Consider the following 14,416-nt stretch of genomic DNA (forward strand, 5'->3'; position numbering starts at 1 on the left):
CTGAAGTGGCTGATAATGTGAGTGGAAGGAGCACTGATCACAGTTTAAAGAGATGTGTATTGTCTCCAGACAGTACAGTAAGTGAGGTTTTGCAAACCCAGGCAAGTCACGGGGGTTACAGATAGTGCGACATGAACCCAAATCCCTGTTGAGACCATCCTCATGTGTGCGGAGTTTGAGGATGGTCTCAACAGGGATCTTGGGTTCATGTCGCACTATCTGTAACCCCCGTGACTTGCCTGGGTTTGCAAAACCTCACTTACTGTACTGTCTGGAGACAATGCACATCTCTTTAAACTGTGATCAGTGCTCCTTCCACTCACATTATCAGCCACTTCAGGCCTTGAACAGCAGGTTAGGTGTAAGGATTCGCATTCTAATCAGTAATCTCTAAACTGTCTGTGCTTTATATGCTCTGTCTGAGGCCAGAACTCTCCATTCACCTGACGAAGGGACTAACCCGAAAGCTTGTGAGTATATTATCAAATAAATAGGTTGGACTAAAACCTGGTGTTGTCAGACTTTTCACTGTGTTTACACCAGTCCAACGCCGGCATACCCACATTCAAATTCACAACCCAGGACTGTCCTGAGAAACTGAACTCTTTGAAATAAATTTTAACTTGTATCTAGATTATTTCATACAATTCATAGAATCCCTACAGTGCAGAGAAGGCCATTTGGCCCGAGTTCCTTCCCTATCCCTGTGACCCCACACATGTACCCATGGCTCATCCATCTAATCTACACATCTTGGGACACCAAAGGGCAATTTAGCATGGCCAATCCACCTAACCTGCACATCTTTGGATCGTGGAAGGAAACCAGAGCACTGGAAGGAAACCCTTTCAGATACGGGGAGAATGTTCCAATTCCACACAGTCAACCAAGGCTGGATTGAACCCGGGTACCTGGAATTGCGAGGCAGCAGTGCTTGCCACTGTGCTGCCATGGGAAATTATCAAATAATCCTGACATCTATTTTAAATTCAGTACATATTATGCTGTGTTTTATGCTGTTCTATAATTTATAGTAGTCTAGAATAAACCAAAAGTATAGCATTTAGATCTGGTCATGGAGTCAATTAATATTTTTACACCTATGGCACAAAATAGACTCTGATAAAGGAGTTTTACATTTGTTACACAGATGAAAAATTTGGATTTCTGTTGCACCATGTAATATCTTTCAGAAATATTGCAACTGCTTTCACATACAGAGAATTACTTTGAACTCCAGTGATTGTAGTTACATAGGGAAATATCATAGAGTTTTATTTGCAGGCAGCAAGATTTGCCAGACAGCAGTGATACAAATTAATTGCTTCTTGGGGTTGCTTGTTGAGGTAGGAATATTGCTACAGCATTGACATCTACTTGCTACCTGAACAATATCATCCTACAGGTGATAGATTGCAAATGTATAATTCTACACATTTGCTCCCTATGTTGCCTCCACACTTGCACATACATCAACTCACATTTACACTAATTGATGGGCAGTTTAAAGGCATGCCTTCCCTGAAAAGTTTAGAAACTTTGCATTCTGGTTTGGTTTAATTTATTTTCTTTTGTCCTGTTTCATTCTGCTCTTTCGTCTCTCTCCCTCTCTCTCTCTCTTACTTTATAGCATTAATTTTATGTTGACTTGCTTCTCCCTCTCTTTTCAAAATTCAAGATGGAACATTTGTTCTCCCATATGTTCATGCTATCACTTGTGTGTTTCCCAAATTCACATTGGCATTCTACTCCATCTTGTTTCTCAATTCATACTGGCATTCTTCTCCCTTTCCCCCTTTAGTTGTCATTCTTCTGCTCCCAGGTTGAACTTTGACAGGATTTCCTCGCCCCTCTCTCAGCTCATACTTACATTTTCAATCCCATTTTCACTCAGCTCATGCTGGCGTTTTTCATTCTAGCCTCTCCTTCAATCTGTATGGACATACTCCTTCCTTATGCTATGCTTGTACTAATCACTTCCTCTTTTCGCTCCATCCTCAGTTCTTGCTTGCACGTCTCCTACTTTTGAAAGAACAAAATGCTAATATGCATGGAAACCCTTATGATAGTTTTGTGAGGTTACAAATTTTTTATGTATAACAGGGCTTAATTCTCTTGAACAGCAAATTATTCAATCTACGCAGTAGATCGTATCCAGGAAATTAAACAATGTACTGCTTACGCTTGGCCACATGCCTGGTGTCCAGGAACATTTCTCAGTTACCTAAACAGACAGATTGAACCTGAACAAACAGATAAAACCTTCATCCATAATGTGCTTCCACAATTAAGCAGTCCCTCAGTGTTGCTGGACAATGTCAGCCTAAAGTTTATGCACAAGCCCTGGAAAGTGGCTGGAACCCACAATCTTTTGACTCAATGGTGACAGAATTCAATTAATTGAACCAAGCTGACCCTCAGGTAAATGAAATGAATATTGGAATTTTCAGCATCTTTCATGCTGATTAGTGGGATGTTACATCATCATTCAGGATTTGAATGCTGTAACTAACAATGTACTAGTATTCACAGCAGAAATGCAAAGTGGTTTTTGCTGCTTTTTCATTAGTGCAAGAATTTGGTGGGACAGCCAGGTGATTAATTGACTGATTTTTCTCAACTAATTTCTTCTCATTCCCTGTAGGAAGGTACCTTTCCTTCAGATCAAATTAATGTGATGAAACATATTTGGTTCTGCTAATATTCCCACAGCTGGCACTGAAGAATGCAATTCAGCTGACGCAATCCATACCATCACAGTGGGGAAAAATCTTGATGGGAAGCTGGGATTCAGTGTCCGTGGAGGCTCTGAGCATGGACTTGGAATATTTGTTAGCAGAATAGAAGAAGGAAGTGCAGCTGGTAAGATACGTCTTTATTATCTTTAAAACAGAAATTCTTAATTTATTTGCTATTTATTTTAATGTATTTTTAATTTGAAGTTGAAGCTAGCTGAACTTGTACATTGGCCTTGTAATTTAAGACTATTACCATTGTATTATTCCTCTCCTCCTTATTTGTAAGATATTCTGCTTGTTATCATGCTTATATTGGAAAGAATGTAGGGTACGAGAAGGAAATTACTGTCTGTAACTTCCGAGCGCCAGGGCTTTGTAATTGGGGGGAGGAGGGGAAGACACCAAAGATGCACTGGGGAACCTTCCCCAGCCATCCTCAGGTAAGGATTGCAAGGCAGTCACCCGGGAAGTTTAAACTCACATTGGGAAATTTCCCTGCAATTAGAACCATCCAAAAGAGTACAGTATAAATCTCATACCTCAGAAGGTCTTGACCGCCTCACCAGAATAATCACCCAGGATAGTGGAATTAAAACCATTCCTAATTCTTGCGTAACTATAGTGCTGCACTGTTCTTGCCCAACCTGAGTCAGAAGGCCAGGTGAGAAAGAAGCATCTGGATTTCCAGCCAAGAAATTAAGAGTGGAGCGGCAATCTGACTCTGATTGCCAGTCTGGTGTTCAGAGCCAATATAGCAATATATTGCAACAAATGAGCTGCAAAACATTCAGGTTCTCATTGAGTTTGTTTTCCTGCCTAGAACAAAGTGGCCTCTGTGTTGGTGATAAAATTATGGAGGTTAATGGAATCAGTTTAGAAAATATCACAATGGGAAGTGCTGTCACTGTGCTCACTGGAAGCCATCGCTTACGTTTGGTAGTAAGACGCTTGGGAAAAGTGCCAGGGATCAAATTTTCTAGAGAGCTGACCACATGGTAAGTTAACTTCCAGGAATTTGCACATTTTTGGTGTTGCTCTGTGCTGGGATACAAAGTGATATTTTTGGAGCATTTGAAGCAAATTCTGGCATTAAGCCTTTGTACCACAACTGGAAAGGTTAAAATATTAATAAAGGAACAGATAGATTGAACTTGATGTACAATTCGTGCAATCATTTTGATCATAAGTGATCCTGAGGTAAAATTTGTCTTCTTGATAACATAAAGGTCATCTAGCGTACAAATGGGAAATTAAACTGTACATTCACAATTTTTTTGTCATAAAGTTATGACTGAAAACAATTTTGCCTCCCAAGTGGGACTGCGACCTGGTCAACATTACATTTGATGGACTAGCACTTTTCTATGAGGCTGAATAAACTAGGCTTGTACTCGTTAGAGTTTAGAAGAATGAGGCGAGATCTCATTGAGACATATAAGATGATGAATGGGATGGATAGGATAGAGGTGGAGAGGCTCTTCCTGCTCAGAAAAGACAGTAGGACTAGAGGGCACAGCCTCAAGATAAAGGGGGGGTGGTTTAGAATGGAGTTGAGGAGGAACTTCTTCACTCAAAGGGTGGTGAATCTCTGGAATTCTCTGCCTGTTGAAGTGGTGGAGGCTGCCTCACTCAATATTTTTAAGACGCGGGTTGATAGGTTTTTGATAGGCAGGGGGATTAAGGGTTATGGGAAGAGGGTGGGAATGTGGAATTGGGCCACGACAGATCAGCCATGATCTTATTGAATGGCAGGGCAGGCTCGAGGGGCTAGATGGCCTACTCCTGCTCCCATTTCTTATGTTCTTATGTTCCATTTCATTCTCTGTTGTATTCCTACACCAATCAGCAGAATTCAGCTGGTCTTATTGATTTTAGAAATCTGCAACATAAATTCAGTGCAAGTAAAGAAACCTGATTCTATTGCCAGTGTCAACAGGGCTGCCAGCAGTTTAGTGTAAAATATAAACACATAAATTATAATGTTCCCCCAAATGTCTTTCAATGTAATGCTCATGCTTACGTATGCATGGTGCTGGAGAATGAAGAAGGAAGGCTAAACAACCAGTTGATATTTGGAGGAGTGTTTTTTTAACATCCCTGATGTTTTGGTTGAGGGGAGGGGTTACAAAAGTTGTTCTGAACCTTTGTCACATCAAGGAAGATAGTCATTTAGTGTTTTACTTGATTAATTTTTTTGACAGTTACAAATGAAACACTCTCACTGTGCCTTCAAAGTTGTCTTTCTTGTGTGCATGAGCAAACTATGATCTCCTGAAGAAAGTATAATTTACTTTTAGCATTGTATATATATTGCACACATATATTGTACTTTCTTGTTCTCTCTCTGATTTTGTTTGTGCTAAGAATAGATGTTCAAGTGCATATGTTTGAATGTTGTGCAATTATAAAACTAGTTCTATTATTAATAGACTTTACAACTATTGCATTTTAAATGATGGTACAAAGATACTAAAAGCAGTAGGTTTATAGGTTGCGGAATAAGTAGATCGAGTCCCATGATTTGAAACGAGCATGTGATAAAATTATGCTATTTTAAGAAAACTGCATATTAGAGCAATTTTGCACTACTGGAGCTAATGCTTAAAGTAGAGGCTATGGAAATTTGTGAGCAAATATTGGATTGATGTTTTAAAGAAAAATATAAAGTCTATGGGAATAGGGCAGGCGTTTGCTATTTGGATGACGGTGTGTTGGCAGATGAACATCAACAAAGACTGATTGGGCCAACTAGGCTGTTTCTATATTGTAATTTCAGTGTAATTCTGTGGGCAATTGGTGTCACAACAAAACATTTTCATTTATTTACTGCATATTAAATTATTAATGCTTCACTGAAGATGCAGAGGTAGAAATCTTGTTTTTTTATTATTAGGGTTGACACAGCAACAAGAAAGATAGTAGCAGAGAAAAGTCAAAATTCTACAGACAATGTATCTGAGGATGGAACTAAGAAAATTATCCACCTCTATACCAGTTCAGATGATGTGTGCCTAGGTTTTAATATTAGAGGTGGAAAGGAATTTGGCTTGGGAATATATGTATCCAGGTAAGGTTCAGCTTTCTATTAAATGCTATTTATACAAAGTTAATCAGTATATTGATCTTGCCAGTTATTAAAGATTTTAAAGAGCAGAGTGTCATGATCCCTATACATTATTTTTAAAATGAAACACCTAAGCTGTGAACTGCTAGTAGGCACTAGGTTGGAAAAGATTATGATCTATGTTTTTCGGTTGTAGGCAAAATACATAAATTTTAGATTGATGCCTATTTTAAAATAAAGCAAGGAAAAATGTAATACAACCACATCTGGCGTTTACACCAGAAAAGTGCGTGGTTGGAAAATATGTCCTTACTTGCTTCCGAGACATCACATATGCAGACAATCAATAGCAAGACACAGAGGCAAATAATAAATGGTTTTCAAACAAAAGGGTTTTTATTTAGGCCGAACAAAATTCTTTTTTGTTCTAACTAAATGTTAGACTTCTTAAATTGATGTTAAAAACATGCACATGAATTTCTTGTTAGGAGAGAGACATTATAACTGGGATTCTGCACAAAATCTGAATGATGTGAGACCGTCATTTGCAGCGCAACTTGTTTGTCATAAATAGAGCATGTTGTGAGCATTTTTATACTTCAGTATAAATTTCATATATTTTATTCATCAGATGTGCTATACTATTTAAATATTTAAAAGTATATTTACTTCTATGTTACACTGAATTTATGGGGATGAAATTGATCAAATGATAGCATAAAACAGGATGATGGTGAGCAGGCTGACCATTTTGCATTGCACCCAAACTTATTTTTAGTTGAAGTCAGTGAAAAATAAATTGGACATGATTTACCATCAGCCTGTCTTGCACTATTGCCATTGATTACTTTCAGTTGCCCTCTCCTCTCTCATTTGTCCCTCTAAGCTGCTTAGGTGCACACCAAACAACATTCTTAGAAGGACAACAAGCAGTCTACACACGACAAGGAATTTTGGAGGGAACATTTTCCACATATTTATATTTGCACAGCAACTTGAAAAAAGATTAGCAATGCTGTTGAATCTATGGCAGTTCGCTTTTTGAATGCTTTAAAAACATGATGATTGCTTTTACTTTCCTTCAATTTTTTTAATTTCCCTAATCTCCTCTTGAAGATGTTTAATTCTTTCCAGACTATGGTTCTGTAGGTACCTGAGGCCTCTTAGTGCCTTCTGCAAGTGGCTTTTCTTTATCTGTGAACAGGGATAGTGGTTGCTACGTTTGTGTTAACTTGTTTCAGTTGTGATATGCACAATCCTAAGCCCAATTCTACTCTTGATTGACACCTGTATTTCGAGCAACGATTGCAAGATGGTTTTTTTTATTCATTCGTGGGACATGAGTGTCACTGGCTGGCCAGCATTTATTACTGTCTTCTTGAATCGCTCAGCCCATGTTTTGTGGGTTGATCCATGATGCCATTATGGAGGGAATTCCAGGATTTTGACCCAGCAACTGCAAAAGAACAGCAACATATTTGCAAGTCAGGATGGTGAGTGGCTTGGAGGAGAACTTATTGGTGGTGGTGTTCCCATGTATCTGCTGCTCGTGTCCTTCCAGATGGAAATGGTCATGGGTTTGGAAGGTGCTGTCTAAGGATCTTTGGTGAATTGCTGCAGTGCATCTTGTAGATAGTACACGCTGCTGCTACTGAGTGTTGGTGGTGGAGGGAGTGGATGTTTGTGGACATGGTGCCAATCAAGCAGGCTGCTTTGTCCTGAATGATGTCAAGTTTCTTGAGTGTTGTTGGAGCTGCACCCATCCAGGCAAGTGGAGAGTATTCTATTACACTCCTGACTTGTGCCTTGTGGGCAATGGACAGGTTTTGGAGTGTCAGGAGGTGAGTTGCTTGCAGCAGCATTCCAAGCCTGTGACCTGCTCTTGTTGCCATTGTGTTTCTGTGACAAGTCCTGTTGAGTTTCTGGTCAATGGTAACCCTATGGATGTTGACTGTCAAAAGCAGATATCTTGTCAATTTTTGTCCTATCTTTTGTAATCTAAAGGTACTACAACCAGTTGTAGTCACCCCACTACTGCCCAGCCAGAAAACACTAATTTAGTACAATCAGACTTTGCTGCTTTGTATCGTAAAATATTAGTTGAAATGCTCTGATTTCATGTGTCTCTGTTTTCTGTTTTATTGAGCATATTTGTATTAAAGATAATTATTCAATGGCAGAGTTGATCCTGGAGGACTAGCAGAACAGAATGGCATCAAAGTTGGTGATCAAATCCTGGGAGCCAATGGAATAAGCTTCCAGAAAATAACCCACAGCAAAGCAGTAGAAATCCTGAAGAGTTACACACATGTTATGCTGACAGTAAAGGTAATAATCATAAATGTATTACTGTGCCTACAATGCATTTTAATATTGTTGAGCAAAATAAGATTTTCTCTTTCCAGAATGCCTTTTTACAAAGTATGGTATATGTTAATTTTGTTCTAAAAATTTCTACAGTATAAATATATTTATGTGGAAGATATTCTACTTTCATAATAACATTGGGATTTGGCAAAGCTCCGGTATACATCAGATGATGATATATTAAACTGATTTGTTTGTACACAACTAGACTAACAGCTGCAAAAGAAAGAAGTGTGACAGTAATCTGCTATTAAAAGTTGTAATATACTCCGTAGTGAATACCCTGACAATTCACTGCGAATCATAAAATGAGTGCATTCTTTCACACATCATGTTGCTGTATCATTTTCCTATTATAGTGTTACAGAAGGTAATTATACCCTTGATATCACAGCAATTGACAGTGCTTTCATCTGATGATGTATCAGTGAAAATAACAGATGGTAAAGCACATAAAATTTCACAAATCTGGAAGATATTGATTCGATGTGCTGAATATTGTCCAAATGTATTTAATAATCTGATCCGAAACAGTGGAATCAAAACAGTAACCTTGACATTTATGGGGAGGCAAAGAGGGAATGGGAAGGAAGATTTTTGGATGGAAAAGTTGGAAGTACAGGTTTCCTGGAGGTCTTGTGAAAATTGACAGTGGAAAATGTTTCAAATTTTTCCACCAAGTTTCTGGTCTAACAGCCAGTCTAATTGACAGACTGAAGAGTTTATAATGAGAATGCTGGAAATCTGAAATAAACCAGAAAATTATCACTTGGTAGTATAGAACTTAAATATTGCTCAAGGAAAGGGACATGCTGTAAAAGCTTTTCATTTTAAACTCATCAGAACAGATACAAGAATACCAAATTTCAAAGGGAGCGACAATTTATTCCGCATGAGAAAATGGTGATGATTGGTTGCAAAGTCAACTCTAATTTGTTAAACTGTTCACATGAGAATGTATGAGGAAATAACTGTTCCTCACTATTTTGTTTAATCCAAAAAGGCACAATGTCTGGACATGTTTCTTTTGCCTGCAGAAAACTGGTCTGTGGGTAAAGACATAAGTTGCTCCTAGCAAGCATAAGTGAGTCACACTTTGAGCCCAATTGATAATTGTAAATTGGTTGTTAATGGCGTTGATGGTTTTTTCGCACGGCGAATGCAGCAATCCATTGGCTGCTGGCAGGATCTTCCGGTTTTGTTAAAGTCTACAAATCAAAATTTTGCATGGCTTGTCTGCCCTGCCATTGGAGAACCCACTGCAGGGGAATCAGTCTCGACTGGAAGCTCCCCCAGTGGGAAAAGCTAGAAAATCCCACCCAATGTAATTCTTAGCACACTTAGCACCTTTACTCATGCAATGTAATTTTGCGTTCTTGCCTCTTTCCTGCATGAGTGCAACTCGATATACTTCAACAGCATGTCTCTTTTTTGGTAAAACAGAAAATTCTTGAAATGCTCAACAAGTCTGGCGGCATCTACGAAAAGAGAAACAGAGTTAATGTTTCATGATATTAAAAGTAAAGTTAAAGTTTATTTATTAGTCATAAGTAAGGCTTACATTAACACTGCAATGAAGTTACTGTGAAATTCCAAAAGGCAATTCCAAAAGGCAATGGCAAAGTGATACTGTCACTGGACTAGTAATCCAGAGAACTGGGGTAATGCACTGAGGACCCAGGTTCGAAACCCTCCATTGCAGATGGTGAAGTTTAAATTCAATATAAAAAATCTGGAATTAAATGTCAAACGATGATAATGAAAAATCATTTTCAATTGTCCTAAGAACCTATTTGGCTTGCTAATGTCCTTTAGGGAAGGAAACCTGCCACCCATATCTGATCTGGCCCACATGTGACTCCAGACCCACAGCAATGTAGTTGACTTTTAAATGCCATCTGAAATGACCTAGCATCAGTTCAAGGGCAATTAGGGATGTGTAATAAGGGATGGGCCAGCCAGCAATGCCGACATCCTTTGAATGAATAATAAAAAGCTCTTAACAACTTGAAATGTTTCCTCTCATAGATACTGTGAGACCTATTAATTGACAGACTGGCTAACTGCCAACTAGAAAGGCCACTAAGGAGCAGAGAGGAGGGAGGGACAAAGGGAAAGATCATGCTACATGAAGAACTTGTGGTTGGGGTGAGGAGAGCTCAAGATCAGTAGAGGATCTTGTGGGCTCATGGTTGAGGGAGAGTGTTCATGGTCAGAGAGTAGCGATTATGATTAGAGGAAGAGATCATGATCTGTGGAGAGCATCAGAGTGGGAGAAGATCATAGGCATTGAGGAAGGTTACATTGCAGAGGCTTAGAGATCAAGGGGGGAAATTTAGAATCAGGATTGGTGTTGTTGGAGATCATAAAAATAGGTCATCAGCTGATGCTGCAGAAGGAAACAGACAAACATGTTGGGCCTAGAGGAAACATTAGGAAACATCATTCTGGCCCACAGTAGTTCTGTAGCTTTTAGATTTGGCCCTTCTCGCCTCCTTTTACCTGCAAGGTTTCTTGAGGCCTGGAAAACGTGGTCAAAATTCATAAAAAATAAACTTCTGTAAAAACAGCAACACGCAGTTTTCAACTGACCTGCATCCTGGCAGTGGATTAGATGCCAACCAAAAACCTCATGTCCTAAAATAATAACTGTTTCTCTTGGCACAGATAATTTCAGACCCGTTGAGTATTTCCAATATTTGGTTTTACTTTAGAATAGAAATAACATAAATAAAGGGAGGATTATATTGTCTGGAAGAACGATCTTGAATTATCTGGACACTTAAGAGTTCCGAGGTTATTAGTTCTATGTGTTGTTGCCATGTGATGTGCCCCACATGCTTTTCACCTGTGAAGAGTGCTTCAGGGAATTCATTATTTAGCAGGTTCCCAGATCAAATTCTCTTCTAAATACACTTTGGTCAAATCACTGGTATATTTCATTTCTTTGCTCAGGAAGTTGGCAAATATCCTGCGTACAAGGAAATGGTGGCTGAATATAGCTGGCTAACTAAATGTAAGTACAAAACTGAAGTCTCAATAACTATTGCCTTCCAGCATTGCTTGTCAGTTTTCTGTTATGAATAAAACTAAGCAATTTTCATTCATGTTTTGTTTTGCCACATTCCTCCACCCAAGTAGAATAGAATTTGTGGTATATTCTTTTCTGTGTAAAATTGATGAGAAGCTATTTTGCTAAACTATTGTTGTAGATCATTTAGAATTTGTCAAAAGAATGTTTCTCGAATCCTGGTCTTTTATTCATAATTTAAGAAAGGACATTTTCAAGCAATCAGCCTTCTTGAGGAAAGGCCTGTCCCATATCTAACGTGGGAATAAGAGGAATTAGAGCACCTAATTCTTACTATTCATTATTCACTCATTCATTGGGAGTACCGTTACGGACTTATCTCTTATTTCTGTCCTCTTCCTCTCTCTTGAAAAGTACCTGGTTTCTTGTCTTTTTCCTCTTACTTCGCTTGAAATAGGGGACTTTTAAAGAAGGTAAGTAAAAACTGTAGAGAAACAATCTAAAGAAACATTTGCCATTTCTACAGAGGTCCAATGATTTATCATTGGAAAATTCCCATTGAAAGTCAAGGGTGGGGGGGGGGGGGGGGGGTGGGGGGGTGTGTGTGTGCCCATATATTATGTCAATCTGTCAGTTACTACATATTACACTTCAATAGAATGTTACAAAACTGCAAACATGACTCTGCATCGTCCATAGTTTCAATGTTTTGGTACCAAAATGGTACCCACATCATGCACACGTACTTCTGGTGTGGTGCACACAAATTGCTATCTTGTTGAGTACTTTAGCATAGGTGTTAAGAGCTTGTGCTGGAAATAGATTGTGAGGTCAATCAGTGAGAAACACTGATTTGATGCTAGCCCCATCATCTTCAAGCTAGCATACACTTTAAACAGCACAACTGAGTATGTGTTCAGCAGCAAGAAGAATCCTCTCCACAAATGCTATTAAAAGGGATCATCACCCACACTTAGGTTACTTGCTGATTACTTTCTACTAACTTTGTTTGAGTCTGAAGTGCACAGTTGTCTAAAATTACAGAAATACATGGTGAGTGGTGCTATAGATGGAGAAGTCCTTTCATCTGACTTCAGTGGTTCTGGTTGGGCCACCAGATCTTCTTCTAATTTATTCATTATATGTGAGCATCACTGGCTAGGCCAGTGTTAATTGCCCATCCCTAACTACCTTTGTGAATGTTTTGTGGTGCACTGCCTATGTGGTGTAGATGCAACACTATTCTGCAATATTGTCTTGCGCTATTACATTGCCCAGCCTCCAGAAGGGAGCAGGACACTTGGGAATGCTAAAACCCAGATAACCTAGGGGTGGCTCAACTGCCCACTGCTGAATGACTGAGGCAGTGAAAGATACATATCTGGAGGAGCCTTTTCATTTATATAACAGTGCTGTTAGGGAAGGAGTTCCAGGATTTTGACTCAGTGACAGTGAATAATATTTCCAGGTCAGGGATGGTGAGTGGCTTGGAGGGGAACTTACAGGTGGTGTTCCCATGCATCTGCTGCCATTGTCCTTCCAGAAAGTAGCCATCATGGGTTTTGAAGGTGCTGCCAAAGGAGCTTTGGTGAGTTTTTGCAGTTCATCTTGTAGATGGTACACACTGCTGCATTTATGCGTAGGTGGTGGAGGGAGTGAATGTTTATCGTTGGGGTGCCAAGCAAGTGGCTGCTTTGTCCTGGATGGTATCGAGCTTCTGGAGTGTTGTTGGAGATGCACTCATCCAGGCAAGTGGAGAATATTCCACCACACTCCTGACTTGTGCTTTGTAGATAGATGGTGAACAAACTTTGGGAAGGCAAAGATAATTCTGCTAGTGGATATGAAAGTGATGGTGGCCCTGAATTTATTTAAATCAGGATCCTCCCAGGGTGCAACAGGCAACATTTGCACAGGAGAAGGCCATTGTGCTCTCCCTGAACAGCAGGAAGCAGGTGAACTCTGCAAGTGGCTTTGCCATGACAGCAGGCTCCTCCATGGTGCACATTGCCATCAACTGCACGTATATAGCTTTGCAGGTGCTGCATTTCAATGCTGAGATGTAATGCAACTGCAGAGGTTACCTGTCACTATGCAGTTGGTGTTTGACCATGTGTGACCAAGCACATCAAGCAGACAAATGCTCGCTACCTTGTTGGCAGTTATGATGATTTTGTCCTGCATCAGTCTGCTGTTGCCTCGGTATTTGAGCAAGTGGCTGCTGGACAATAAGGATTATCCTGTTGAAAACCTGCTCAAGACTCTACAACCCAATCACAAGTGACCAAATGCGTAGAAAGGTAAGGCTGCCACAAAGACATCACATGGCTGACCATTGGGCTGCTGAAATAATGGTTCTGCTGCGTGGACTGCACTGGAGGAGCTCTGGAATACCAACCAGAATATGTGGCCCAATTAAAAATCTGCTTATTTGCCATAAACTGGCCATCATGAAAGTGCAGTCCTTGTCACCAGGGATATAGTAAGCAGCTCAGGGAGCAAGGAGAAGGAAGGAGGCAATCAGTACATCTGCTTTCCAGCTAGGCTATCTTTGATTGCTTTGTTTCCTCTGAGCACAACCCCAAATTCCTATTGCACAATAATCACATTTTATTATCCCTGTGGCATGGGTCATCACATCTTGGCCACAGTGCAGAAAAAAAAGCCACCATAAGGCAACAATTCAATGTCAACTTTCTGCAACAAAGCTTGCAATTTTGCATGCAAAAGGTCAACTTATTACCAATGTGAATTTCCTTCATGCCTATCTTTCAGAGTACTTTACCTGCTCTGGTGCTACCCCAGTGGCAGCTGCATGGCTGGTGCAAGGCTTTCAGTGGAGAAGACTAGATATCCTTAAAAAATGCCATTGACCAACTCTGGCTATAGAAAGCCTGGTTTTGACTGGCACCATCTCATCATGGGCGATAGCAGTCAGCTTGCTGGAGGATAACCAAAACCAGAGCATTCGTGGAGTGGCAGCATTGGGAGCACAGATGCTCCCATCTTGAAAAGAGCAGTTTTGTGCTCTATTAAGCCATTGCTACTCTTGGGGCAGCACCTGAACAATCCTAAAACACAGATTGCTGGGCTGCAGTGTGGTGCTGAAAGCATAACACCAAGATGAGATTTAATAACTTAAGTCTGAACTTCCACTAAAACACATTGATGATGGATGGCCTCTGCTTGTGCTGCAGTGGAATTTGACACATTGAC

At 39.8% G+C, this 14,416-nt stretch overlaps 1 protein-coding gene across 1 annotated transcript in view; it reads left to right on the forward strand.

Annotated features, from left to right (window-relative positions):
* pdzd7a (PDZ domain containing 7a) overlaps positions 1-14,416 on the forward strand; it is a 90,090-nt gene that overhangs the window by 6,425 nt on the left and 69,249 nt on the right. Inside the window, exons 3-7 of the mRNA XM_080205883.1 lie at positions 2,713-2,862; positions 3,559-3,733; positions 5,632-5,805; positions 7,983-8,130; positions 11,125-11,185. Of these exons, the coding sequence (XP_080062009.1) occupies positions 2,713-2,862; positions 3,559-3,733; positions 5,632-5,805; positions 7,983-8,130; positions 11,125-11,185 (708 nt within the window). The remainder of the gene's footprint in view (positions 1-2,712; positions 2,863-3,558; positions 3,734-5,631; positions 5,806-7,982; positions 8,131-11,124; positions 11,186-14,416) is intronic.

This window comes from Carcharhinus amblyrhynchos, chromosome 17, assembly GCF_965287045.1.
Source record: "Carcharhinus amblyrhynchos chromosome 17, sCarAmb.v2.hapA, whole genome shotgun sequence".
Lineage (NCBI taxonomy): Eukaryota > Metazoa > Chordata > Chondrichthyes > Carcharhiniformes > Carcharhinidae > Carcharhinus > Carcharhinus amblyrhynchos.